The 24573-nt window shown below is 51.9% G+C and overlaps 11 protein-coding genes across 11 annotated transcripts; 4 read left to right on the top strand and 7 right to left on the bottom strand.

Moving 5' to 3' along the window:
* Positions 1–73: 73 nt before the first annotated feature.
* On the bottom strand, positions 74–2125 carry CC1G_01926 (DlpA domain-containing protein; the record flags this gene model as incomplete). The annotated part of the gene is made up of 6 exons (XM_001830238.1): positions 74–1131; positions 1183–1371; positions 1428–1555; positions 1607–1664; positions 1713–1881; positions 1946–2125. 6 exons carry the CDS (start codon positions 2123–2125, stop codon positions 74–76), a joined length of 1782 nt encoding a protein of 593 aa, XP_001830290.1.
* Positions 2126–2350: 225 nt separating this feature from the next.
* On the bottom strand, positions 2351–3158 carry CC1G_01927 (hypothetical protein; the record flags this gene model as incomplete). The annotated part of the gene is made up of 3 exons (XM_001830239.2): positions 2351–2793; positions 2849–2980; positions 3032–3158. The coding sequence occupies 3 exons, from the start codon at positions 3156–3158 to the stop codon at positions 2351–2353; spliced, it is 702 nt and encodes a 233-aa protein (XP_001830291.2).
* A 182-nt stretch (positions 3159–3340) lies between these two features.
* CC1G_14178 (tbc1 domain family protein) lies at positions 3341–5724 on the top strand (the record flags this gene model as incomplete). The annotated part of the gene is made up of 9 exons (XM_002911599.1): positions 3341–3533; positions 3605–3952; positions 4091–4156; positions 4214–4536; positions 4595–4789; positions 4832–4961; positions 5017–5199; positions 5260–5387; positions 5593–5724. 9 exons carry the CDS (start codon positions 3341–3343, stop codon positions 5722–5724), a joined length of 1698 nt encoding a protein of 565 aa, XP_002911645.1.
* Positions 5725–5980: 256 nt separating this feature from the next.
* Positions 5981–7293, bottom strand: CC1G_01930 (hypothetical protein; the record flags this gene model as incomplete). The annotated part of the gene is made up of 4 exons (XM_001830242.2): positions 5981–6052; positions 6104–6754; positions 6826–6960; positions 7054–7293. The coding sequence occupies 4 exons, from the start codon at positions 7291–7293 to the stop codon at positions 5981–5983; spliced, it is 1098 nt and encodes a 365-aa protein (XP_001830294.2).
* A 359-nt stretch (positions 7294–7652) lies between these two features.
* CC1G_01931 (hypothetical protein) lies at positions 7653–8513 on the top strand (the record flags this gene model as incomplete). Its single annotated transcript, XM_001830243.2, has 5 exons — positions 7653–7780; positions 7837–7945; positions 7994–8023; positions 8074–8148; positions 8199–8513. 5 exons carry the CDS (start codon positions 7653–7655, stop codon positions 8511–8513), a joined length of 657 nt encoding a protein of 218 aa, XP_001830295.2.
* A 50-nt stretch (positions 8514–8563) lies between these two features.
* On the bottom strand, positions 8564–9023 carry CC1G_14179 (hypothetical protein; the record flags this gene model as incomplete). The annotated part of the gene is made up of 2 exons (XM_002911600.1): positions 8564–8728; positions 8784–9023. The coding sequence occupies 2 exons, from the start codon at positions 9021–9023 to the stop codon at positions 8564–8566; spliced, it is 405 nt and encodes a 134-aa protein (XP_002911646.1).
* Positions 9024–9281: 258 nt separating this feature from the next.
* Positions 9282–10771, bottom strand: CC1G_14180 (hypothetical protein; the record flags this gene model as incomplete). Its single annotated transcript, XM_002911601.1, has 3 exons — positions 9282–10215; positions 10265–10397; positions 10456–10771. The coding sequence occupies 3 exons, from the start codon at positions 10769–10771 to the stop codon at positions 9282–9284; spliced, it is 1383 nt and encodes a 460-aa protein (XP_002911647.1).
* A 661-nt stretch (positions 10772–11432) lies between these two features.
* Positions 11433–15002, top strand: CC1G_01933 (amidohydrolase; the record flags this gene model as incomplete). Its single annotated transcript, XM_001830245.1, has 14 exons — positions 11433–12081; positions 12134–12266; positions 12325–12335; positions 12391–12402; positions 12453–12504; positions 12561–12708; positions 12765–12900; positions 12952–12991; positions 13045–13123; positions 13178–13950; positions 14008–14269; positions 14332–14552; positions 14605–14728; positions 14790–15002. 14 exons carry the CDS (start codon positions 11433–11435, stop codon positions 15000–15002), a joined length of 2853 nt encoding a protein of 950 aa, XP_001830297.1.
* Positions 15003–15311: 309 nt separating this feature from the next.
* On the bottom strand, positions 15312–16735 carry CC1G_01934 (hypothetical protein; the record flags this gene model as incomplete). Its single annotated transcript, XM_001830246.2, has 6 exons — positions 15312–15698; positions 15776–15990; positions 16064–16299; positions 16352–16427; positions 16487–16651; positions 16702–16735. The coding sequence occupies 6 exons, from the start codon at positions 16733–16735 to the stop codon at positions 15312–15314; spliced, it is 1113 nt and encodes a 370-aa protein (XP_001830298.2).
* Positions 16736–17094: 359 nt separating this feature from the next.
* On the top strand, positions 17095–19984 carry CC1G_01935 (hypothetical protein; the record flags this gene model as incomplete). Its single annotated transcript, XM_001830247.2, has 6 exons — positions 17095–17358; positions 17690–18413; positions 18466–18566; positions 18623–19004; positions 19263–19619; positions 19692–19984. The coding sequence occupies 6 exons, from the start codon at positions 17095–17097 to the stop codon at positions 19982–19984; spliced, it is 2121 nt and encodes a 706-aa protein (XP_001830299.2).
* Positions 19985–22481: 2497 nt separating this feature from the next.
* CC1G_01937 (hypothetical protein) lies at positions 22482–24001 on the bottom strand (the record flags this gene model as incomplete). Its single annotated transcript, XM_001830249.2, has 3 exons — positions 22482–23046; positions 23104–23919; positions 23974–24001. 3 exons carry the CDS (start codon positions 23999–24001, stop codon positions 22898–22900), a joined length of 993 nt encoding a protein of 330 aa, XP_001830301.2. The 3' UTR covers positions 22482–22897.
* Positions 24002–24573: the final 572 nt, after the last annotated feature.

Below are 24573 nucleotides of genomic sequence, written 5' to 3' on the forward strand. Positions count from 1 at the left end.
TTGAAGCAATGTGGAAAAGAAAGCAGCGATCGATGAAGCAGTGTAAATCTGTGACATGTAGAAATGGATCCTCTCAGATAGTAGTGCTATTGGTTGCAGTAGAACCAGTTCCCTTTTGCTTCCCTCTACCTCGATATCCTCGTCCTCCACGGTACCGACCTCGTCCGCGCTGCTCAGATTTAGGTGCATTTCCGCCCCAATCGCCGCCCGAGTCACTGTCTTGAGGAGATTCTCCACCTGCTGTAGCAGTCGCCTCTCTCTCGGCTTTCTGTCGATCCTTCTTCGCTTGCAACTTCAGCCGCCTCTTCTCCTTCTCCCTTTCCGCCTTTTCCTGCTCCTTTTTCTTCTTCTCAGCTTCCCTTTCGAGACGCTTTCGTTCGTCGCAGATACCCCTCTTGCAAAGCTTTCCGTGATATGAGCAGATCGGGATCCCGTCGTCCAGTGCTGGGGCGAATGCAGGAGGGACATAACCTGCCCAGAGGTTGACTGGTTCGTCAGCTCCATCTTTACCACCAGCCTTGGCTGGTGTATCGACTCCGGAAGCTCCACTGGACCCTCCGGGTGAAGAGCCTTGAGGGGTAGTGCCTGCATTCGCAGTCGCAGTGATTGCTGCTCGGATGTCTTCAGGGGAGAGATAAAAGTCGTCCAATTGGTCGTCTTCGTCAGAATCATCTTCCAAGGGGCGGAATACAGGCTCCTTGTCGTCCGATGACTCTTCTTCGCTGTCAGAAGGCGCTTCTGCTACCTTTGGAAGAGAGTCATTGTCATCGCTACCGTCTTCGTCGAATAGTCCATCTGGGATATCGTCTGCCCAGGAGAATTTACCGTTTGTAGAGGGTGCATTTCTGGTGGATGCTGACATCGCACTAGATGAGCGTTGAACTTCGGTAGCCGACCCATTCTTGGAGGAGGCTTGGTTTGTCGTGTGGCGAGGAGGTACCGGTCGAGTTAATCCAGGGGGGCCGGAAGTTCCGCGACTTCGCTGGGAAGCTGGCAAGGAAGCGGTCGCTGCGATACGGGCTGGTGCTTTGATGGCGGGGTTGGGTGCTCCCCATACAGAGGAATTCGCAGGAGTGCGAGGAGCTGAACTCGTGGCTACGAGTGGAGGCCCAAATGCATCGGAACTGTTCCCTAGGTTGCTGTCAGCTATAGTTCGCCATTGAGAGTAGCGACGGGACTTACAGGGATTACCAGCGGGTCTTCGGGACTCGTTAGCTGGACCTGAGCGAGAGGCCTGAAGAATGGGGGGACGACCTCTTGTGGGGACGTTGCCGTTATGAGTTCCTCGGCTTGGCCCATCGCTGCGGAGTTGCTGGGAAGATGGCTGAGGTGGGCTTTTCTTCGCTTCAAACCATTGGCTTGATCCTGGGACTGAACGTGCGGAGTTTTCAGTGATAGCCCATCGTTCTGGCCTGGAAGGACCTTACCGGGAGGGGGCGGTTCGACTGGTTTGGGTTTGGCCTTCGCGGGAAGTGGGCGAGCAATGCTTTTGTTTGTCGGGTCCTCTGGCAAAGGGTCGCAGTAATGCGAGGCAGGATACGGGTTCTTGTACCGCCTGGGACATTGTTAATACCAGGCTTTTACCAGAGGGAAATGCACGACTGACCCCTCTTCCGGGTCCCATTTGATGAACCACTCTGCTTCGACGTTGATTCTTTTCCAGCCTGTGGAGGTATAAAGTATCATACCACCTCAACACCGGGCAGACTCACCGTCTTTCTGTGCTTCTCGGGTGGTGCGGTAAATGCAGTAGTACACCCGGGAAACGCGTTCTCTGTCCTCTTTGGAAGGTCTCTTCAGCACTTCAGCCCATCTGTGTTCGCCCAGTAGTCCATTGTGCTTTGCTTGCTTCTCGATCTCGACTATCACAGTCGACCGGGCCTGTTACGATGAAATCATCTAAGCGCCAAGATAAGCGCCGAGGGTCAAAGGAACGGTGGCTTACACTGGGCTTGTGGTGGATGGCAAGGATGTGATCATAACTTCCTAATACCGATGCAACCCAGTACAAGAACTCCAAGCAGTGGTCAGGCAGTTGCCAATTCGCGTTAAGCGGGAACGGCTGCCACACGACGAGATAACGAGCATCTTCGACAAGATCTGGCGATTTGGCACGTTTTACCATCGTTCCTAGTTGACACCGTCTACAGTTGAGAACTTCTAAAACAGGGGAATGTGGAACCCTGTCGAAGCTCGACTGGGGATGATGGTGGTCGGAAGGAAAGAGCGGAAGGAGAGAAAGACAACGTGTTGGATTCTTATAAGGCCTTCTGGCAGTGGCGGTGCCGAGAAGTCACCCATGTCCGTCACACACTTCAAGTTCTTTGTGATATGTAGTTTAATTTAATTTCTACTTCTTTCCCCGTCTATCTTTAAAGGTCTCTGCGACCCCACGTCCTGCCAGTATATCTTGCATGCACAGTTCGTCTACGGCGCGACCCTTTGCTGCGACATTGATGACCTCATCTTCCAGATCCCTCGGGACGCATACCACGCCGTCTTCGTCCGCTATTACCCAGTCTCCTGGGTTGATTCTCAGGGCAGGGAACGAAGGAGAGAGGTGTTGGTTAGAGGCTAAAGGGTAGCGTGGCTCGATAGTAACTGGGATGCCAACTTGGGACACCCTCGTGAAAGGACTCTGTCCCAAAGTCGAGTGACCCCTGGCATAAACAGGGAACTTGAGGGATCTGTGTTCAGCTAGGTCCCGAGCATTGCCAGAAATGACGACTCCCGTTGCACCACGCTTGAGGGCACCAGCAGACATTAACCCGCCCCAGACCGCATTCTTCGCCTCTGCAAGGGGTTTAGCCTGTTGTGTAGAGAGGATCGGAGGCGGGCGTCCACGCACCGGAAGGAGCGTCGATGACCACAACATGGCCTTCTGTGATCCCGTCCACGAAATGACCGCCCTCAAACTTGGGTGCCGACGTGTCCGAGCCCATTACCATCTTGACGGTGTATGCGGGACTACATATTTTGCCTGTCGTGCCAATATAAATAACTGTGATGCTGCAAGAGGAGTTATGCTTACCCTCCGCCAGCATGTTGACATCCGGAAGATAGCCTCCATTCGGAACCTTGAGTTTTATGAGAGCATCTGAAATTTCGCAGGTCGAGAAGTCGCTGAGAACAGAGGTTGTCCTGGTTGTTGTGGCCATGAGAGGTGGAAGCATAACCAGTACAGGATTAGATAACGGTTCCATCATTAATCATTGCGACGTCTCTCAGATCGTTAACTTTCCCAAAACGTGGTCCATCTTCAGACACGACGGCCACGACATCGACATTCGCCTTGTACGCATAAATGCCCATTTCGCCTCCAGCCCGTCCTCACAGCAACATGCTCGGGATCATGCATCCAGCATCATCAGGGACGGGCAAGAACAAGGGCGACTCCATACAGAGAACAGCATCCACAGGATATGCATACCACAGCGCGACGGCGAGCTCAGATACATGGGCAGAAGAGGATCCTTGGGATTCTGCTTCCGACTCTGAAGTTCCCAGAGCATCGACGCTCTCGACACTGAGAGGTATTGACTGACCTTCACCAATCGCCAACCCCGTGTAGATACCAACTGATTCAACCCCTGCCCAAATTTAGTGATGACATCCAGCAAACCGGTACCCATGAGTCGCCAGACTAGCACCCGCAGCGCAACGACAGGAAACCACGACTCCAATTCTAGCACGTCAACACTCGCCTTTTCATATACCCATCTAAGTGCCCCTGATCCTTCATCGTACCCTCCCAAACGAGAACTAGAAACCGGACGATCTGGTGTTGGACGTGGGGAAACCCTGCCCGAAGAGCCTCAACCAATACGACCGGATATTTCACCCTTAGGACGTGGCAAGGAAGCAGATCTTCGGTTGAGCCAGGATCCATCATCCAGCGACGGTGCACCGAAACAAGGCTGGACAATTGTCCGGGGTCGATCGGTGGAACGGAGTGCGTCCCCAACAGCATTGGAATCAGAGGGGGATGTCGATGGAGAGATGATCGTCGGTGAAATGGACGCACTCGACCTGTCAGGTTCTGTCCAGAGCATTGAAGACGACGAGGACGAAGTTCTAATAAATTATAAAGGAAAGAACAAGGTGCAAAACCAGGCACTCGATTCAATCAGACCTGAAGCTGTTGATATCGTCAACGGTGTGGATCCATTCACTTGTCTTAATTCTCTTGTGCCCTTTGCTAATCACTCGACAGACCCCCTCACTGGTATCCGAAATCCACGCAGACGGATAGCACCATCTCCCAAACCCACGACACCGCCAACGACCTTCACCACCTCTCGTTCTCACTCTCCTCTCGCAAATGCAGACCCTCGAACGAGCTCTTCACTAAAGAAATCCCACGAACGCCAGCAATCGACCGAGAAGCTCATGCGAGAGCGCTCCATACGCTCCAACCGTAAACACAAGTTCATCGAATGCTTGTCGAGTCGAGATATCAACATGAACGAGTTACGGAAGCTGGCTTGGGCCGGCATCCCTCAAGAGCTCCGGCCTATGGCCTGGCAAGTCCTGCTGGTGAAATCGATTCCCTCTATGTCGGGTCAGAGAGACTAACATTAGTCGCATTTTTTAGGGATATTTGCCGCTAGCTTCGGATTCCCGAGTCACCACGCTAGCGAGGAAACGCAGCGAATACCAATCGATGTGTGAAGCGACGTTTGCTCGGGGGAGAGAAGGACTTGACCAGCAGATTTGGCACCAGATTGAGATCGACGTTCCTCGAACGCGTCCCGGTGTGCAGCTGTGGATGTTCGAAACAACGCAGCGTGTAAGTCTATACACTTGACTTTTTTTTGGCATAGTGGCTTAGCCACTCTCATACCAGTGCCTCGAACGGATACTGTACGTCTGGGCGATCCGACATCCTGCAAGTGGCTATGTGCAAGGCATCAACGATCTGGCAACCCCATTCTTCCAGGTGTTCCTGTCCGCGTACATTGGTACGTATGACCCCTCCGTCTGCGAGATTCCTTCATTGATTTGACAGTCCTCCAGACGCAGATCCCGAATCGTTCGACCCAGGTCTTCTCCCCAAATCAGTCGTCGACGCCATTGAAGCCGACTCGTTCTGGTGTCTTTCAAAACTCCTAGATGGGATTCAAGACAACTATATCTTCGCTCAGCCTGGCATTCAACGAAGTGTTCGAAGAATGCAAGAGCTGGTTGAAAGAATAGATGGTATGCAAACAACTACCGTGGCTTGTAACTGTAGGCTAACTCTGTGGTGTTCTTTCACAGCTCCGTTGGCTGCCCATCTAGAGTCCCAAAACGTGGAGTTTATGCAGTTCTCGTTTAGGTGGATGAATTGCTTGTTGATGCGGGAGATCAGTGTGCAAAACACCATTCGGATGTGGGATACCTACCTTGTAAGTTTGCCCAATTCTCCTGCGATTATTCGTGAACTCATTGTGGTCGCAGGCAGAAGGGGCAGACGCGTTTTCGCAATTCCATCTCTATGTCTGTTGTGCATTCCTTGTGAAATGGAGCGACAAGCTCAAACAGATGGACTTCCAGGTAAAACCGTCTTTCTAAACGACAGGGCTGTGACCTGACTGTGCATTGTATCGTCAGGGTATCATCATGTTCCTGCAGTCCCTTCCGACGCAAGACTGGGGCGACCACGAGATAGAGATGCTTCTCTCAGAAGCCTTCCTCCTCAACTCTATCTGGCACAATGCTCAGAGCCATTTCGGTGGAAAGTAACCAAAGGGTCACATCACGCTACCAACACGAATACCCGTCCCGAGCGACAATACAGGAACGTCACATTGAACGAAGAGAATCAATACCGGAACACGACCACCCAACAGATCCCAATCTTCCTGGTCGAAAATTCGTATTTATTCTTCTGTGGAGAGGAATCAACTGCAAACAACGGAAACGCTTTGGATGTATCTATAAGAATGGAACACGCTTTCAGGTTCGAAGCACGCAAATTGCCTTCGCGGCCTATGTTGGTTCATGTGCGATCAACCGAAAGGTGGGATCCTGTCAATGCATGGACCCTCCACATTGAAGATAGATTCTCCATCTGTGTCTGCGTCAGTTGCCAACAGGAGGTGATATGCTTTCAGCCACGAACCAATTTCACGAATCCGTCTTCACGGACGATCTCTGCAACTGCATGTTCGAGGCTTTGAGGTGAAAGATTGTACAGGGCTGTGGGTTCTCGAAGTGCAGACAAGATAGGATCCTCGTCACTGGAAGGGGTTGGGCTTGGGTTGGGCTGGTCACGTTCCGAGGAAGGAGGCAAGGGGGAGGACGAGGGTAATCGAGCTGTTCCCGGCCCTTGGTGCGAGGAAGCTTGGTAGCCCGACACAGTTCGTTCGGTAGTCATCCCGGGCTTTGTCGGTATGAAGGAGGGTGGTCCCATGGAAGCCTGGTGGGTGATATGGCCGTCGTAATTGCAATCTGTCTCAGAAGTAACGGGTAAGATAAGAGGAGGGGGAGGAATGGATTCGTTTGGCTGCATCGTAGACGTCCTCCGTTGTGTGATCGCTTGGCCCTGTTTCTCTGCATTCGCGCGAGGCTGGGGAATAGCAGTACCGGTCCTCTGAATCCGCGATGCGGATGGTTGGGAAGGAAGGGGATTAACCATGGTTCCAGCGGTGTTCAGGATCCCATTGGGAGGGTTGGCTGGGAGGGGTTTACAAGGACAGACGAACTGGATCGACGTTATAAAACTGGTCGTGTCAGCCAACGATCCGAACGAGATTTGGAAGCGCCTGTATGTCTGTAGACAGTCCAGAAGAGATGAAAATCGTCAGACGGAACGGGTTGTGAGCGCATACAAGTAGAGTGAACCTGAGTTTGATGGTGCAAATACCGAATGCATACTACCGTGTCTCGGTACACGGCCTTCAGTGGTAGCCCTTCTGTATGTTTCGTCTGAGGTAGGGCGTTGTCGAAGTTGGAGAACGAGAAGAGATCAAGGTCCTCCTGTCAGTTCAAACAGAAAGAGAACATCAAGTGTTTGTCGGTCAGGACAGAGAACAAGGGTTGTATGCGTCATAAGATACGTGCAAAAGTCACCGGAGACTGTGAAGAGATCCCTTCACCATCGTCGTCGTTCATAGTCCAGATAATTCGTAGCCTGAGAGATTCAACTTCGCCTTGTCGCGTCTTCGTCTTGTCCAGGACGACCTTCAGCGCAGGGTTGGTAAAATGCTGCCATTCGGGCGCTTGCTGCTGTTTTTGGCCTTTGTTTTTGGTATACGCCTTTGAGTATTTTTGTATGATGTAGGCAGATGTCGACGTTGTTGAATGGCTCATGGCGGGTTGCGATAAAGGTGCTCTCAGCTCTGGCCAGAGCGAGTCGGACTTACATCGGCATAAAATGATCCGAGATCCTAATTGGATCCCAAGCCCAAGGCAAACAACATCGGTAACTCCGTTCCCGCAACGGTCGCGGGTTCGCTAATTACTATCTCGCTCCCCCTTCACAATGCCACCCCGAAACTGGGTCGGAAGACTGTCAAGGTCGATAATGAAGTCGCACCCAGTCTCAATACCAAGATATGATATGCCGATACGATTACGCCCAGTGAGCATCCCTGTTCGACCTGCAGGCTTTACCAACAAGGATTAATCAAATAATTCGCCAGTGGTTTCTGGCTTTTACTTGCTTAATTATGATCCTACTCGCCTTTCTGGGGTTCACAAATGTCTCCAAGTCACTACCGTTGAACACCAAGTTACTACATTTCTTCTGTTTTGCCCTGGCAACGACTGTTTTCTATTTCATCATAGACGTTGAAGAGTGGGTCGAGGTCCAAGGTCGTCGCTGAATGCTAATTGACTGTGGTTGTTTTGCAGGCAAGCCCGCCGGATATGGTTCTGGAGATACTCATCTCTAATATTCACCACTGTAATATGCTTCTTCTGCGGAGGCATCCTCAGCGAATTCGTCCAAGCAGCGCTTCCGGTAATTCTCCATTTCGCCCCGTGAATTCCATTCTCATCTTTACTCCAGTACAAAGACTTCGACCTCGGCGACATCGTTGTGCGTTCCCCTGTCCTTGAAATATATACCTGGAGCTTACACCACCGCAGGCCAATCTCTTAGGGTCGTCTGTAGGGCTTTTCGCCGGGTTTCATCTCGAGAAATACTATCGCCGCCGAAGAGAGGTAAACCCACCCCGAGTCGTGAACAATCGCACCCGCTCACGCTTCCCTAGATTGCACGGCTATATAGACCTCTCAACGCGGAGTACTCGGACGAAGAAGAGGACGTCTTTAGTGCCGGTACCGTTTTGCTCCCAACCCATACACGTCCACCGAAGAGCGCGAACAAGAAGAGCGTCCGTTTCGCTGACGATTGGAACGACCAACCACACAGCGAAGAGGTGTTTGATATCGGCCACGACAGTGACAGCGATGAAGAGGGCGACAGCGCTGGTCCCAGCAGCCATCCATCAAAGCAGTCAACGACGAGCGCCGATGCAACCAACAACAAGGCTGACGGCAAGAAGCTAGTTGAAGCAGATTCGTAACAGCTGCTCACTGCTCTCCACACGAAAAGTAGTCCGATTATATGTCCACGCTATGACTGTTCCATGACCGCCTTCACTTCCTTTCGAAGCTGCCCAACTTCGTCATTTACTTGAGCAATCTCCTCTTCTCGCTGTTGGACGGTATTCCGCACGCCATTGGACGATGTTTGTGCCAATAACGACACTCGGTCCTTGAAGTTCCGATGAAGTGCGCTCTGTTGGTATTATTATCATCAGCAAATAATTCGACAAAATGGTCAGTCGACATACCCTCAGATCGCGGTCAAGACCTTCAGCAACTCGTTGCCAGTCTGCCCACCATTTCCTCTTGCCCTTCTCCCATCGTCCAACAGCCCATCGAATGCTTGTCACTGCGCTCAGAGCACCTACAGCCATGGCAGTATTCGGGTCCAAGCCAATAGATCCGAGCAAACCGTCGCCGTTCTGGACAAGCCAGCCCATCCAACCAGCCCATCCGATGGCAGCGCCTCCGCCAACACCGGCTGACATCCCCAGCACCGCCCTTTGGCCCGCCAAATGAAGTCTTGCGGTTGGGTATTCGATTATTTGGTTTCGGCGAGAAGTGATGGCGGAGGTGAGAGAAGTTGTTGACAAGTTGAAGTTGGGCGATGATTGCAATTGGAGTAATGTATTGCGAAGGACGTTGGATTGGACAACGTCGTGCTTGGATAGCAATTCGAAGGACTTTTGGGACAGCTCCTTTTGCAATGCGGAGAGTTGGCCGGTTTGGAGTAGGAGCTATGTATATTATTCAATATATATCGGTGTTTTAGAGTAGAAGGATGTACTTGCCTTGCGTTCGAGTTCAGGACACCAAGTTCTTTGCAAGGCAGATGCGACGAGGTTGGTGACTTCGTCTACTCTCCAGACCATCTTCCACCAGGTGAAGCGGGACATGACGGCCTGCATTTGCTTTTCGGCTTGTCGAAGAGCCTCGGTCACTTCGTTTCCTCGTGCGTTCCGTCCGAGATTCGTCTGGTCGGAGGGACCCAGAACTTGGTATTCCACTTTGGCACCTGTCTCTTCAACCTTGTCGCGCAACCGACTTGCATCTACACAGGCTGCATCCAGTCGTGCTTTGAGGTTTTCTATTGAAGCAATACAAGACGATAGAGCGTCCTCCAACTTGTGCATGGCGAACTTGACTCGAAGGTAATCCGAAGCTGTTGTTTGTTTCTGCTTGGGCGATGCTTTTACTTCCGGTGCATGAAGGATCTTCTGTAAGACCTGTGTGAAGGCCGAGACGTTGGATCCCGTAAACTCGTCTTGGAACCGTTGAACTACGGATGACGAGGACGCTGGATTACTTTGCATAAGGTCGACAGCGTTGACTGCACGGGTCGGGTCCGCGAGAATGATGGTTGGCTTTGGTGCGAATGAAGGGACGCTTGACAAGAGCTGGTTCGCGTCTATGGGTTGAGAAGGGGGTGCTCTAACGACGATGATAGTGCCCTGCGGCAAAGGAATGGAGAGAAGTTTGTTGAGGGGCGTGGTTAGCGGGTTGCAGAGTAGAATGGGCACATCGGCTTCGTAGAGTCTTGAGAGCGTTGCAGCGTCTATGAGAATGGAAGGGGAGGATGTGTGGCGGATTTCAGTTATTTCTATTGGGACGGGGAAGCGCTGGAGATAGGTTGAGGGTAGGCTTAGTGTGCTGCCTTGCGTCGACAGTTGAGAGCTTGGACTGGCAACTTCATTAGTATCGAACGTTGTTTGACCAATGAGAGACTCACGCGATGGTCAATTCATTCCCATTGCCATTCCACCGCTGTTGTACCGCTTTCCAATGCTCCTCCGAGCCCAATGGATCGGCTACCAAAGCCGTAACGAAATCCTCTGCGCCCGACCACTGGTCTACGGCGTGAACTGTTCATGGGGCAGAATAGTGAGTAAAGTTTAGGTCGAGACACAGGTCAATGCTCACCGAGTAGTTTCACTGGTCGTTGTGCTCCATTCGAGAGATCGTCATAAGCTCTCGAGAGTACGCGCTCTAGTGCATCAACCGACAACAGAGACCCCGACGCGATTCCCTGGCTCTCAAACGTCTTCTTCACGACACTAGACGTTTTATGCCATAGCGTCAAAGGTTCCTGAGGGCCGTTTGAATTCCCGTTCTTCGTCGCATCGACTTGTAACCTCCGGCACCGACTTGAAGAGGGCCCGAGCGGGCTGGGTATGCTAGGTTTCGAGCGAATGCGATTGAGAGAGCCCCATGTCCGTGTTGTGGTTGAGTTACGCATTGAGCATTGTGCCATGGACCCTGCCTTGTAGCTAGGAGATGTGGGCAGGCTTGGTCGATGGTCACGGTGGTATTCTCGTTGGACGGAACGCTTCGGTTCTTCTGTCGGAGCTGGTTGCTCGACGCGTTTTTCGCATCACGTATGTCGGCAACTCCCACCATCCTCGACGGCACGCCTCTGTCCAATCCATGATTTCCTGTTGCTGAACCGTATCGACTCGGATGTCGACTCACAAATCTTTAACTAGGCAGACCACAGGCATTTCACGACAATCGCCGTAAGATCCCCCCTTGAACGACTGGATCTGTTTCGGAAAAGTCTGTCGTGGGTCCCAACGGGAACTCGATTTCGACATGACAGATTCTCAGTCCTGTGCAAGCTTTCTTGCCTCAAAATCCCATTTCACTTGGTAACTTTTTCGCGTCCGAAGGGGCCTTCACTCAATTCTGGCCGTCCCCCCCAGTGATTGCCGAATTGATTCCCGGGTCTCTGAGATCCTGCGTCATTGGCATAAAGCAAGCCCCTCCACGAGACCGTGACCACATCGTGCACTCGCCGTTCGCCTCGTTGTCGAGACAAAATGAAATGCCAGCACGATGCTGGGCTTCCACGATCCTCTTTGTCGACTCCCCATCGTCGTCGTCGTCGCCATTGGTACACGATGACACGTGCATTCGTCGCGCTGGTCGTCTTCGCATGTCTCGCCACGGTGTTCTGCTATTCACAACTCTATGATGACTTCTCGGTTGTCCTTCAAAAGCACCGATACAAGAAGTCTAAATACAAACCGCCAAACGCACGGGAAATCGTCGCCAGGTGTCAGCAGTTGCAAGCGAAGACCGAGACGGCGGACGTGGATTATTGGGAAGAGTTCCGGCGTCGACGCACAACATCAGACAGATTTGAACGCGGTACCAAACCTGTACTTATCAAGAACGGGAAGATTTGGACCGGTCGAAGGAATGGTACAGAGGTCATCTACGCCGACGTGCTGTTGAACAAAGGGATCATCAAGGAGGTTGGATACCTGGATATCGCATCCTTGCAGGAGACTTTTGGTGATGACCTCCTCGTTGCGGATGTCCAAGGCGCTTGGATAACACCTGGAATCGTTGACATCCATTCTCACATTGGCAACGCCCCATTGCCTCTATTGGACGGTGCTCACGACGTTGACTCTTTGAAGAATATTGCGGCACCCTGGCTTCGAAGTTTAGACGGGCTCAACACTCACGACGAGTCGTACCCTTTGTCCATTGCAGGAGGCGTGACAACCGCCCTTGTCTTGCCTGGGTCAGAGGCCGCCATAGGTACGGAGGTAATGGTCTACTCGAACACGCTGCTCATCGGTTGACCCTCCAGGTGGCCAAGCTTTCGTGGTGAAGCTTCGCGAGACTTCCGAACGTTCTCCCTCCGCAATGCTCGTAGAGCCTCCGTACCACATCAATACATCCTTTCCCAACCCCAACCTCCCGCCAAGGTGGCGCTACATGAAGTATGTATCATGCTGATTGTCATCCCTCGTGCGCTCGCACTGATTTGACATTTCATAGGCACGCGTGCGGTACGTGCTGTTTGATTACATCTACAGTCTGAATAACGGTGTTCGTGATCATCAGGTGAAACCCCACGTATGTTCCATCTCTCTGTGTGCCTTCTGTAAGCTCACCCTCTGTCGTAGACGAAGCTTTCAAGTCAACGCGGATGGATACGATGTGGGCATTCAGAGAGGCGTTAGTTCTTCATTTCTCATCTTGTAGGAAAACTCAGGAAAAAGAATTATTCTCAGTTACAACACCGCCAAGAGAATCAAAGAGAAGCAGGACCAATTCTGCTCTCGAGTTCTTTCGAAAAACGTGAATTGGAAAGAGCTTGGCGAATTCCCTGATCCTCTCCAATGGGAAGCTCTGGTGGATGTTCTAAGAGGGAGAGTCAAGGTAGATTCCATTGCATATGTTTTGAACTAGTTGTGCTGAATTCCGCTCGTGCAAAGCTCAATGTTCATTGTTACGAAGCAGTGGACCTTGATGCGATGGTCAGGTTGTCCAACGAGTTCAAGTTTCCAATCGCGGCTTTCCATCATGCTAGCGAGGCTTATCTGGTCCCGGAAGTCCTGAAAAGAGCACACGGTACGCAAACATTGCTTCCATTGCCTTCTCAACCTCATACATGATCAAAAGGGAAAACGCCTGCTGTAGCCCTGTTCGCCAGTGCCGCTCGGTAAGTATCTCCCTTCCAGAGATCTATTGTAACTCTTGCCTTACTCTGAGAAGGTATAAACGAGAAGCATACCGTGCATCAGAATTCGCCCCTCGTATTCTCGCACAGAACGGCATCACTGTCGTAATGAAGGTTTGTGAGCGAGTACATTCGTTTCGCTATTCGCGCTAATGCCTACCTGACCAGAGCGACCATCCCCTCCAGGACTCCCGCCGTTTGTTGTACGAGGCTCAGCAAGCATACTATTATGGTCTTCCATGGAATCTCGCTCTGGCTTCTGTGACCACCAATCCAGCAGAGGTTATGGGACTGAGTCACCGCATCGGTTATGTCAGAGAAGGATTCGACGCTGACATTGTCGTTTGGGATTCTCACCCCTTGGCGTTGGGTGCGACCCCGGCTCAAGTCTTCATCGATGGAATTCCCCAGCTGGAGGAGCCACAGGTGACTCGAAAGCCTCACAACTTCCAACGACTACCCAAAGTGCCCAATTTCGACAAGGAGGCGGCCGAAGTTCTGAAGTATGACGGCCTGCCACCTCTGGAACCAAAGCAATCATCGGAAGAAACGACTGTCTTTACGAACGTCAAGTCGGTTTTCAAACGTACACGGGAAGGAATCACTTCAGTGCTCTCTGTAGAGGAAGGCGACGGAACGGGTGTTGTGGTGGTAACTGGAGGAACTATGACTTGCATAGGCACACACATCGCCTGTGACATTGCAGCTGTCAACAGCGGCGGTATCCGCCCTCCTATCGTTGATCTCGATGGTGGAAGCATCGCTCCGGGATTCTTGACGTTTGGCTCACCGCTCGGATTACAAAATATTGCAGCTGAAGCGTCGACCAACGACGGGGACATCCTCGACCCGCTGGTCAACAGCCTCCCCAACATTATGGGAGGGGATACTGCCATTGTCCGGGCTTCCGACGGTCTTGAATTTGCCAGCCGAGATGCTTTGTATGTTATTGCTTCATTTCCAGTCGTCACAGTCGTCACAACTAACTTTTGTTCCAGCCTTGCATATCGGACTGGGGTTACTACTGCCGTCACTGCCCCGAAGTCTGACGGATTTTATGGGGGGCTTGGAGTCCACTTCTCCACGGGTGCAAGGAACAGGTTAGAACCTGGAGCTGTCCTCCAGGAGGTCACGGCGATGCATGTGTCTATCAAGCATATCGGGAAGCCCAGCGTCAGCACGCAAATTGCGGCGCTTCGTAGGCTCTTGTCTGGCAAAGTGGAAGGAGCGGCGGGCCACTACTTTGGCAAAGTGAGAGACGTAAGGATATCTCACATCGAAATTGTGACTGTTGAAGGGCTGATCTAAGTTTGGTTTCATAGGGACGTCTTCCACTCGTTGTTGAGGCTCACAGTGCCGATGTCATTGCGACGCTTCTCATTCTCAAGCAACAAGTAGAGTTGGATGCCCGCAAGTCTATACAGATGACAATCACAGGGGCCTCGGAAGCCCATCTGCTGGCCAAGGAGCTCGCCAATGCGGGTGTTGGCGTAGTACTGTCACCTTCTCGCCCTTTCCCCGCTACCTGGGAAGATCGTCGCATGTGAGTAGAGTTTTGGCTGAACTCTTGACTTCCACTAAATTCGCTTGCGTAGTTTACCTGGACCTCCGTTGACCAACAAGACCGCACTGACAACGCTTTTGGACGAGGGCGTCCTGGTGGGTATCGGGTGCCTGTCGATATGGGAGGCCAGGAACCTTCCCTTCGATTTGACTTGGGTATGTTGAGCCAATTGCTGCGATCTTTTCCAGTAGGGGCATGCTAAAGGCACAATTTCAGGCTGCGATAGACGCTGGTGGCCGAATGACTCGCGAAGAAGTTTTCGCCATTGGTTCGACCAACCTTGAAACCTTGCTGGGTGTGAAAAGGGACCCGGATCTCGTCGAATTGGTTGCTACCCGCGGTGGTGACCTTCTCGACGCTCATTCTAAAGTTGCCGCCATGATCTCCCCCCGGGGAAAGGCGATTTATCTCATGGACACGGACTATTAGATTTCAGACTTACGAACACCTGACTGACGATACTTACGACTTTGATGATTTGCAACGCCTGGTTTACTATTTTATGAAGGATGTTTTTGCTGTCTTTGCAAATGTGCTATTGGTATCGGTAACATGGATATATCTACAAGTGGGATGAAAGGTAGCTGCTAGATGGACAAGCGACAAGTGATGGAGGATACAAGTACAAGTGAGAGGAGTATTAAACAAATACCTAAGATGTACAAGTGAAGCATAAGTCAAGTGGTTGCTGCTAGTGCTAGGTGTCCAAGTTTACAATTAGTCCAAGCGTTACAACTGCTATGGGACGGATCTGATACATTCGATGCTGTGCTTGCGTATGCGGAACGGTGTGTTCTCGATGCCAACGCGACGGACGAGCGATTCAAAAGTGGAAGTAAGAGTAAGAGGGCGGGTGGTCAAAAAGTCGTGCGTCGTGATGGGCGTGAATGTGCGGGCTTGGGAGTTGGTGTTGAAGCTGTGATCTGAGATGGGTGTGAAGGTGCAGTGGAATTCGGGGCCTCGTTCGGGGAGTTCGAGGGTCTGGATGCGGGGTACGGTACTCGAGCCTTCCTCTTCCGCGGAGGGGGATGGTTGTTGATTTGCTGCACGTCGGGAACGACAACAGCATCTCCAGACGTACATGATGTTGACCAGGAAATTGCACACAATGAGGGAGACGGCGGCCTGGGTAGGGATGTGAGAGTGAGTTCACCTGCCAAACTTGGGGCAAGAATCCGACCGGTGGGGTGAGAAGCGCGTACCTGGATATGCGCTGCTCCTGCCATCAGGATGCGGCGGTCGGGTCCAACGTCGAATGTGCCATACCAAAAAATACAAAATACAACCGCGGCCAAGGCGGTAAATATACTCGCAGAAAAGGCGACAAGCACCAGACTCCTCTCTATTGTCGGCAGGTTGACGCGCCAGAGGAGTATGAGAGGACAGACGACGAGCAAGATATCTGCAATAAAATCAACTGGTGGAGTTTGATGATCAACAAGAATTCGGATCTGCAAGGTCGAAGAGCAACATGAGAACAAAGAACTCACAGCAGATGGAGACGAGACCTGAGATGTAGTAGCCGCCGAGGCCCGTTTTGCACCATCGGTAATCGAACTGGAACTTTGGCCAGTCTGCTCCAGAGGCGCAGGTTAAGCCTGTCAAGAGACAGACAGTGACATAGGCGGCGACGAAGGAACCGGTGAGGGCGAGTAACCACTGGCGGACTCTTGTTCCCGGATTAAAGATTCTGGCTATCGCCAGCGACAGGCTAACACGGCTAGACCTACGTAAAGGTTTGAGTGGGCATTTTCCGGGGAATCGGGAAAGAGACTGACCAAACGATCGTGAAATACAAAAGAGAGTGGACCCAGGATATGCCGATGGTGTCTAATTCTTGTTCTCGTGTCGGGTCTGAAGTTTTCACGGTTGGTTATTTCCCTGCCACTCGTTCGAAATGGATAGGGACGCACTTGGGACATGGAATCTGAACCACAGCATTATCGCATATGCGATATCGAGCAACAGCGTAAAGCCGGCCACATAGTCGTCCCACCACATTTTTCGCGTCTGGAAGCGGACCCAGAGTCTGAGGAACGTCGAGCTAGCGGCGACAGCATGGAGGATCGTCAGGCATACTGAAAGATAGTTGGTCAGTAATAGGCCAGGAAAAAAAGAGTATGGATACCTTTCCACGCTATGTAAGATTGCGGGGGAAGCATGCTCCTCCTGCTGTGCGTCGACGTGTAATTTTTGTGGATTGGGGGCGAGTCGTGAAAGGGCAAGAGACAAGTTTAAAGACGCCAAACTTCATGCATGGTTGCCCTTTGATGCCACCCAAAAGTGGCGGTTGCATTGCAAATTATCGCCCTGTGCCTGACATCAATCATCCTTTCCCTTGCCCCTTGTTTTCCTTAAAAAAAAAGTTGCAATTTCGCGATTTACGAGCGACGAGCGGACACAAGCCGCCAGTGTATACACAGCACTCTCTGGCGTCATCGAGAACGCGCGGTAGACGCGGGATTGCTTCCGTCGATTTCATGGGCAGCGAGCGACCAGTTCCTGGTTTCACCGCTCTGTGATGGGCCAACTGCGTCTGTTGCTCTTGGTCAAGCGGCCTCCGCTTGTCGGTGCTGCTAGGCAGCAGGCTCAACACTCTCAACGACGGTCCCAGACAATTGTATGCATCCGGGAACTTCACAGTAGCCCAAATTTACTCGCCCAAATACACCCGGCAGCTGCCAGCAACCTCCCAGCTCAGGTTGACCTCCTGGAGAGATACCAGTCTCTGACTACCCTCGGAAAGATCACATATCATGAAGACCAGATCCGGATTATCATGCAGGTATGTTACACGGTCCATCCACCCTGGAAAGAGGAAAAGTCAGTAACCTCCGCGACCCTAGCTTCGAAAGCTTCAGCGAGAGCTAGTGGACTACGCACCACCTGCTTTGTCTGCCCGGTTACTCCAGTCCCCATTACCGGAACCGGCCGACGAGGACGAACTCCCGTGGTGGAAGTATTCGCCCGAGGAAGAGCATCTGGACAAGGAGGTCAAAGCCCTCGTAACTCGCAAGACCCACGCTGAGGAGATAGCCGCCTTGACGACACCCAAAGTGTGTTAATCCTCTGCTCTGCTGGTCCCCTGAACAAGATATAACCTTCCCGCCCTATAGGGTATCCTCTTGACCGGGCCTCCCGGCTCTGGGAAGAGTTTTATCATAGATCTCTGGTACAGCACCCTATCAACGCCCTATAAAGCTCGCAAACACTACAACCAGCTGGTTCTGGAGATCTATCGAAGTGTATGGGAAGAGACCCAACGGCGTATGCATGCACACAACCTGACCAAAGGGCCCTCCACCGACGCCGACGCGACATTTCACGAATCGCAAGGCCGTGCACCATGGAACAGGGTCATAAAAGATCAATGGAAGAAATTATTGCTCAAGAACCGATTGCCGTCCAAATGGACTCGCCATGTTCGCTCTTCTAGTGCGTATGCGGACCCGACGATCGCATTCGTAGTCGCCAAACGCCTAGTTCTCCGATACTGGCTCCTAGTCTTTGACGAAATCCAGCTTTTGGACGTTTCTAGTGCAGGCTTGCTTTCCGACGTTCTGTCATGGTACTGGCGTATGGGTGGAATCGTTGTTGGTACCTCCAATAAGGTTCCCGATGATCTCTACAAAAATGGCGTCCAGAAGGAGAGGCTAGAGCCGTTTGTCGAGGCCTTGAAGGCGAGGTGTCCCGTGGTAGAGCTTGACGTCAAGAAGGATTGGAGAGAAGAGATGAGCAAGGGTGTGACGGAAGGGTCAAATGACAAGACTTGGTTCACTATGAGTCGGAAGGGTGATTTCGAATCATTTATAGTGCGCTTAGCCAGTGCTCAACCTGGAGGTAAGCAAACACTGTACGTCCTGTCAAGATGGATCCTGAGCATACCCTTCAGAGCCCAAACGTCGTGACCTCAATGTCTTTGGTCGCAGCGTTCACGTCCCATGGTCGCACGGCGAAATTTGTAAATTCACCTTCGAGGAACTCTGTGAAGAGGTATGCGATCCCGTCTTCACTGATTGCCCTCCTAATTAAACCATCCATGTCATCAGTCCCTGGGTGCAGCAGACTACCTCACCCTTGCATCCACATTCTCCCATATCGTCATTACCGACATCCCCGTTCTCCCGCTCTCGGCAAAGAACCAAGCACGCCGCTTCATCTCGCTCATTGACGCGCTCTATGAATCCCGATGCAAACTGGTTTGCCTGGCCCACGCACCGCCTGAATCCATCTTCTTCCCTAATTCCTCCGCCTTCGCCGTCACTGCTTCTCTCCTACAAGATCATTCGACGGAAGATCTAATGTTGGCTGAAAGTGTCGCTGAATCACAAGAGTACTACAGACCCAACGTCTCATCGTACGATGCACCAGAAATGCAAGTCGAAATCGCACGAAATGTCGAGGCTGCCTCCCACTCGCCACGGCATAAACGTCAGTCATTGGACGAGCTATCCATTTTTTCGGGTCAAGATGAACAATTCGCGTTCAAAAGAGCTTTATCGAGAATCCAGGAAATGACTAGTGCGGTTTACAACGCAAACGTGGGCGAGTGGACGCCTCTTCCCATTGAAGAACGAAAATGGGAAAGAAGATCCAAACGCGGGGTTGGAATAATAGCACAGGATGGGGGCCCGGCTTTGATGAACGACGCCGTATCCCTTGGCATGTTAAATGGCGAAAGCCTAACAGTCACTGGTGCGAGCCTAAAGGACGGGAACTATCGTTCGGTTCCTGCAAATGCCCCACACGCGGTGGCAAACGAGAAACCAGATCACCTGAATTGTCACGACAGACACGACTACCGTCATAGTCCAGGCAGGCCGAACGCACTGACGGATCTCGAAGACAAAACTGGCCATGGACGACAAAAGCAGAGACAAAAACCGCGGCACTCCGGTTCGAGGGTGGAATTTGGTACCCACGACTCTAATGCGACCACCACCCTTGTCTGGGATACGCCTTCCGCACTTGGTGAACCACGCTCCGGAGCTTCCAGTTCAGGTTCAGGCTTGAATTCGAGGTCGTCAATAAAAGGTTCTAGTTCAGGTGAGTTAGGTTTAGACGAGGGTCGCATGACCGTAATCCGGAGTTTCTTAAAATCTGATAACCAAGCTTTAGATAAAATGAAGGAAGAGCGAACCAGCACTGGAACCAAGGTCGTACCCACATATGCATCGGCCGAGGCGATGGTCAATCGGCCCTTTGCACCGCGTATTAGAGCTGAACATGTGTGGGGTATTGCGGACACGACGATGTCTGAATCCACCGACTTCGAACCGAGCAATTCGAGCTGCTCTTCTCCCTCGCCTGCTGGTTCAGGACCGACTCGGTCTACAACGGCGATGGCGGTCGAAAAAGAAGAGAAGGAGGGACTGCTCGAGGGTGCTAAGAAGCAAGGGCGATCCGATTAATCGAAAGCAGGATATCACGTCGAGGACGACCTGCGGCACCAGGTTACAACGCCGACCTGCCAAACGACCAGTGTGGCCTGCTGCTAGTAGCAACGCGAGCGACCCACACAACTTGCGACCCAGCACCAGTGGTGTTCGATCCTACTTTTTGATCGACAGCGAATAGTGATCCCGCGGCGCGGTGAGAAGAGACTTGAAGCGCATTGGAGATGAAAACGATTGACCCTACTGTGAACAGGTTGGAGGGTAAAAGAAGAAGCAGAGGTGTTATGGTTGCCTCGAAGGTGACTTGTCGGGATAGCGATCCAGACCTGAAAGACTTTCTGTCGGTCGGCGATTGTTCGTCGATTTCAAGAACGTGGTCACCCTCGATTGAACATGGGCTCGAGGCACTAGGCACTTACCGGTGACCGGAGGTCATCCGATCATGACCATGGGTCCATTCGTCGTCGAGGTCGACCCCTCGCGCAACCCATGCGCCTTTCTTTCGTCTATTTCTGTCATTTTTCAGGGTCCCTGCGCCGCACATGTATGTGTCGTACATCGGGGGTACTAACCTTGTTCCTTGTCACTACCACAGTAATACATATTCTGCCTATCACTCTACTTTCCTCTCTCAGACGGCATCGAATTCGATCTAAACAGCAGCTGCTCACTGTGTTGCATGTCATTTATAAGTATGCTTCGTCTGTGGGATTATTGTGACAGACGAACGTGGTTTTGTGACGAGGAACGTTGTTGTACTAATACACAGCCAAGGAGTTCGAAGGGGAGATCATTCGAGTTGGAAAACGGTTACATATATACTATTTGTGTGCCGTTATAGAAGATATGGAGTGTGAGTTCTGACAGAGGAGGGGATATAAAGTTACGATTATTATACAGGGAATTAGAAAAGGTGTCTACGATAGGCTCAAGATAAAGGCGTGTATGTCATGACTAGAATGAATTGAAAGCGACTGGAGACGGAGGATAGAAGGATGAAGAAGGGGAAAGAAGAAGAGAAGGAGGAGCAGCCAATGTGAGAGAAAACCACAACGGATGGAGGAAAGTGATATTCACCCCCGACCAATTAGCGGCTGCCCAGAGGTCCCTCTACAAGTAAAAATAGCCCTTTCCTGCCCCACAACCACGGCCAACCGCCACCCAACCCAGTCAACGTCCAACCGCCGAATCCAGGCCCAGAACCAATCGACCAATCACCATCGAAAGAAACAACCAATGACACAACATAAAGCCCTTCGAAAGGGTCATTACTCTCGTCATGACGCTATAAATAGCATCATAAGGTAAAGGCAAAAGGGAAGTGAGATGGATGAAAGAGACCCTTCCCGACGGACTTGTAAGTTCAAGAACGCTAGAAACACCTCCGGCCAATCAGCAACCACTGGTTTTTGCATATCTTTTCTTTCTCTATGGAAAGACAAAGCTCCCCATTCGCAATCAATGAACAAACTGTCGACCAATCAGATCAATCCATCGTCATTGACGAGGAAGGGGATAAGTGTATGTGTTCGCGGGAGTGAGGGAACAAGAGAACCAATGTGAACATGGCGCTTGTTGGAGCGGGGTCCCAATGGAAAGCGAATAGAAGGTCAGATGTGTGGTCGGGTACGACTCTTGCAAGGGCAGCAAGGCGGATTGAAGGAGTCCATTTCGGGAGTCGAGGCCGTGGGGCGAGGCGGGGCGCCCGCTGCGTCCGGCGAACGGACATTGTCGCCGCCGCCGCTCAGGGTGGAAGGGTCCGTGCGCAATTCAACCTCGGGGACGGTCACCCACAAATCCGGTCGGCTAGTGGAAGCCTAATAAAAGTCGGACGGTTGCTTGCAGGACACATGCGATCGAATGGTCCATAGCGCTGAGTCGGAAAACGCGTTGCAACGGCCTACGACCCTGAATGACTGACTGGTGAACCCGGAAACCGTGCGCCCTGAGAGATTTTTCACTGAATGGACGAAAAAGTGTAGCTGGGTTGATAAGCTTCCGAGTCCCGAACTGACCACAGTCCCAAGAGAAATGACCAAGAGAGTCCTGATGGCTAGATGGAAAAACCGGAGTCAAGACCCAAGTACACAAATGGCGAGTGTGCAACGAGGCATCTGTTACATCGAGATCTCTGATCATAAAGAGAGCAGATGATCGCAACATATCATGAAAAAAGGATGTCATGGCATTCGCAAGGTATGACTCGCTGGGTTTGGGGCGTGTATCGACTTGCCATTTCCATCTCTGCTTCTTTTGGTCGTGGGTGGACAATAAAAAAGGGGCCGAAAAGGGGGTGGAGTGCAGTGTCTGTGGTGTGGTATAAGGGTTGGGTCGGTCGTCGAGGTGATCCGATAGATAGTAAGGTACTAGGAATAGGATAGTGTAGGCGAGCCGTGGCTGGACAGGAATAACGTTGTAAGAAAGGACGAAAACCCCGATCTCCCCCCTATCTCAGGCAAAAGAAAGAAAGAAGAAAGCGCAGAAAATATACAGATGTGGATGATACATGCGTTGCGATAGATATAACTGCTGCTGCTGCTGCTGGTGAAAATGACGAATGCCGATGCGGATGATGATGCGAGACCAAGTCGATGCGATGTGTGTGTTTCATGACATAAAGGTTGGTGCAACAGCTGCGTAGAAAACGAGGCCGACGGGATGCAAGAATAGAACATGCGCAAATATACCGGGAGATCGGTAACTTGCAGGGATCCTGGGAGTTGCGGACAGGTTGGGAGCTGTGGTGCGGTAGAGGAGCGAAGTGCTCCATCCGCTCCAAAAGAGCGGGGATTCCTCGCACGATGTCGATGAGGGCGAGGTGAGGGCTGGCGCCGTCGCTGGGTTGGTGGTCGTGCGGACGGTCGTTGCGCAGCGACGGGAGTGTTGAGGATGGAAAGATTGATCGCTGGGCCAGCGATGGCAACCGGCCTAGCATGCTCTCCCCGAGTACGCAATCCGTGAGCTTGACCAGTTATGCCGTCGAGGGATGGTGACCCTCAGCATCTCACCGTCAAACTCTGCTCGCACCTGCACCAGGTCTGCATCGTATCCGAATGATATCCGCCTTTCAAAGTGCCCTGTGGGAGAAAAACGTGTTAAATCTCGGGAGGTCTCAACGACAAAGGGCGACTCACCACCGCCATTGTCCCATTTATCCGCTACCAAGTGCAAAATCCGCCTGCGTTTCGTGGCCAATGTGATTCCTTCTCTGCTGAAACCTGGCAGGCGGGCGAAGAGACGGTACTCGGTGTGAAGTGTTTCGATTTCGAGCCAGCTGTCCGCTGGCGGCGGGCCTCTGCTGTTGAGGAAGAATTCATAGGGTGCTGGTACGCGATTTGCAGATTCTGAAGGTGTTGGTTCGTTCTCAAGGATTCTGGGGGGTTCTGGTGGCAAAAAGGTGGTTGGCAGGGAGAGTGCTGGCGACGAGCGACGCATTGCGGTAGGGAAGTTGTTGACTGGGCTGACTGGGCGGTCTAGAGGGGGTGGTTTGCGGTCAGAGTCGATGTGTGTATGATTGTGTGTGTTGGAGCTTGCTGCGGATGTGAAGGACGACGATGAAGAGGATGATGAGGAAGAGCCGGAAGCGATAGAGTCATCTGAGGAAGAAGAGGACTCGTGGATTGGTGGACAGAGTGGATTTCGTTTTTCATTACCGGAGTCTTGCATGGGTTTCCTGTCCGGGAGAGCATAAAAAGGGATTTGGTTGTTTGAGGGAAGACTGGCTGAGGAGAACCTGAAGAACGAGCCTGAAAATTGGCCCGGAGAGGATTCCACGAGGTCTGATCCGGATCCTGTATGATTCTCTTGGCGCTCACTCCCCACTCCCTCGCTGAAATACGACTCTGCTGCGTTCACAACTGTCGGCGACGGTAATGGCACCTCCCTCGGTGAGCTGAACGATGCATTGCGTTTTGTGTACCTGGGTGTCGGTGTCTTGGGTGATGAGGAGCCTAGAGTCGACGATGAGCAGGGGCTGCATGGGCGACGAGCAGAGGAGAACTGACCGCTGGTGGATCTGGTGAGGTCTGGCATTGTCCAAGTTGGTGGAAAGGAAGAGAGACGCAAGTGCCTGTGAGTGGTGGAAATAAGAGAGTGGCTTTGTTGCTTTGTGGGATTGGTGCGAGGAGCCAAACTGGCCCGGTTAATGCTTTTGGAAACAACGACCCAGCAAAATCGACCCAATGATGTCATCGTCATGTGTAAGCGCCGCTATCTCCCAAAATGGCAACTTGGCCATCGAATTTTGGTCGTTATCGCTTGCACAAGCCAGCCATGCCCGTCGTTGACTTGATTTCAACACACTCTAGAAGAACTTCTAACAGCAGCCCATATGTTTGCTTCCTCTTCCTATCATTACTTACTACTGCTACAAAATATTATTTTATCTCCACGGCCTAGACCAAATGCCCACTCGTCATATCCGCAACCCAGAGCGTCATACCGTCATAGTGCCAAGCCCGACGCAAATCTACTGATCCGACAAATGGCCCGTGGGAACCGCCCTCGCCGACCAACTATTCCACCGCAAAATGCGATGCTCAACCTCGTCCGGTGCATTCCACACCTTTCTCGGCATGTAACGATGCTGTCTTCGACCACCACGG

Source organism: Coprinopsis cinerea, assembly GCF_000182895.1.
Source record: "Coprinopsis cinerea okayama7#130 chromosome 3 map unlocalized cont3.3, whole genome shotgun sequence".
NCBI classification, from domain to species: Eukaryota; Fungi; Basidiomycota; class Agaricomycetes; order Agaricales; family Psathyrellaceae; genus Coprinopsis; species Coprinopsis cinerea.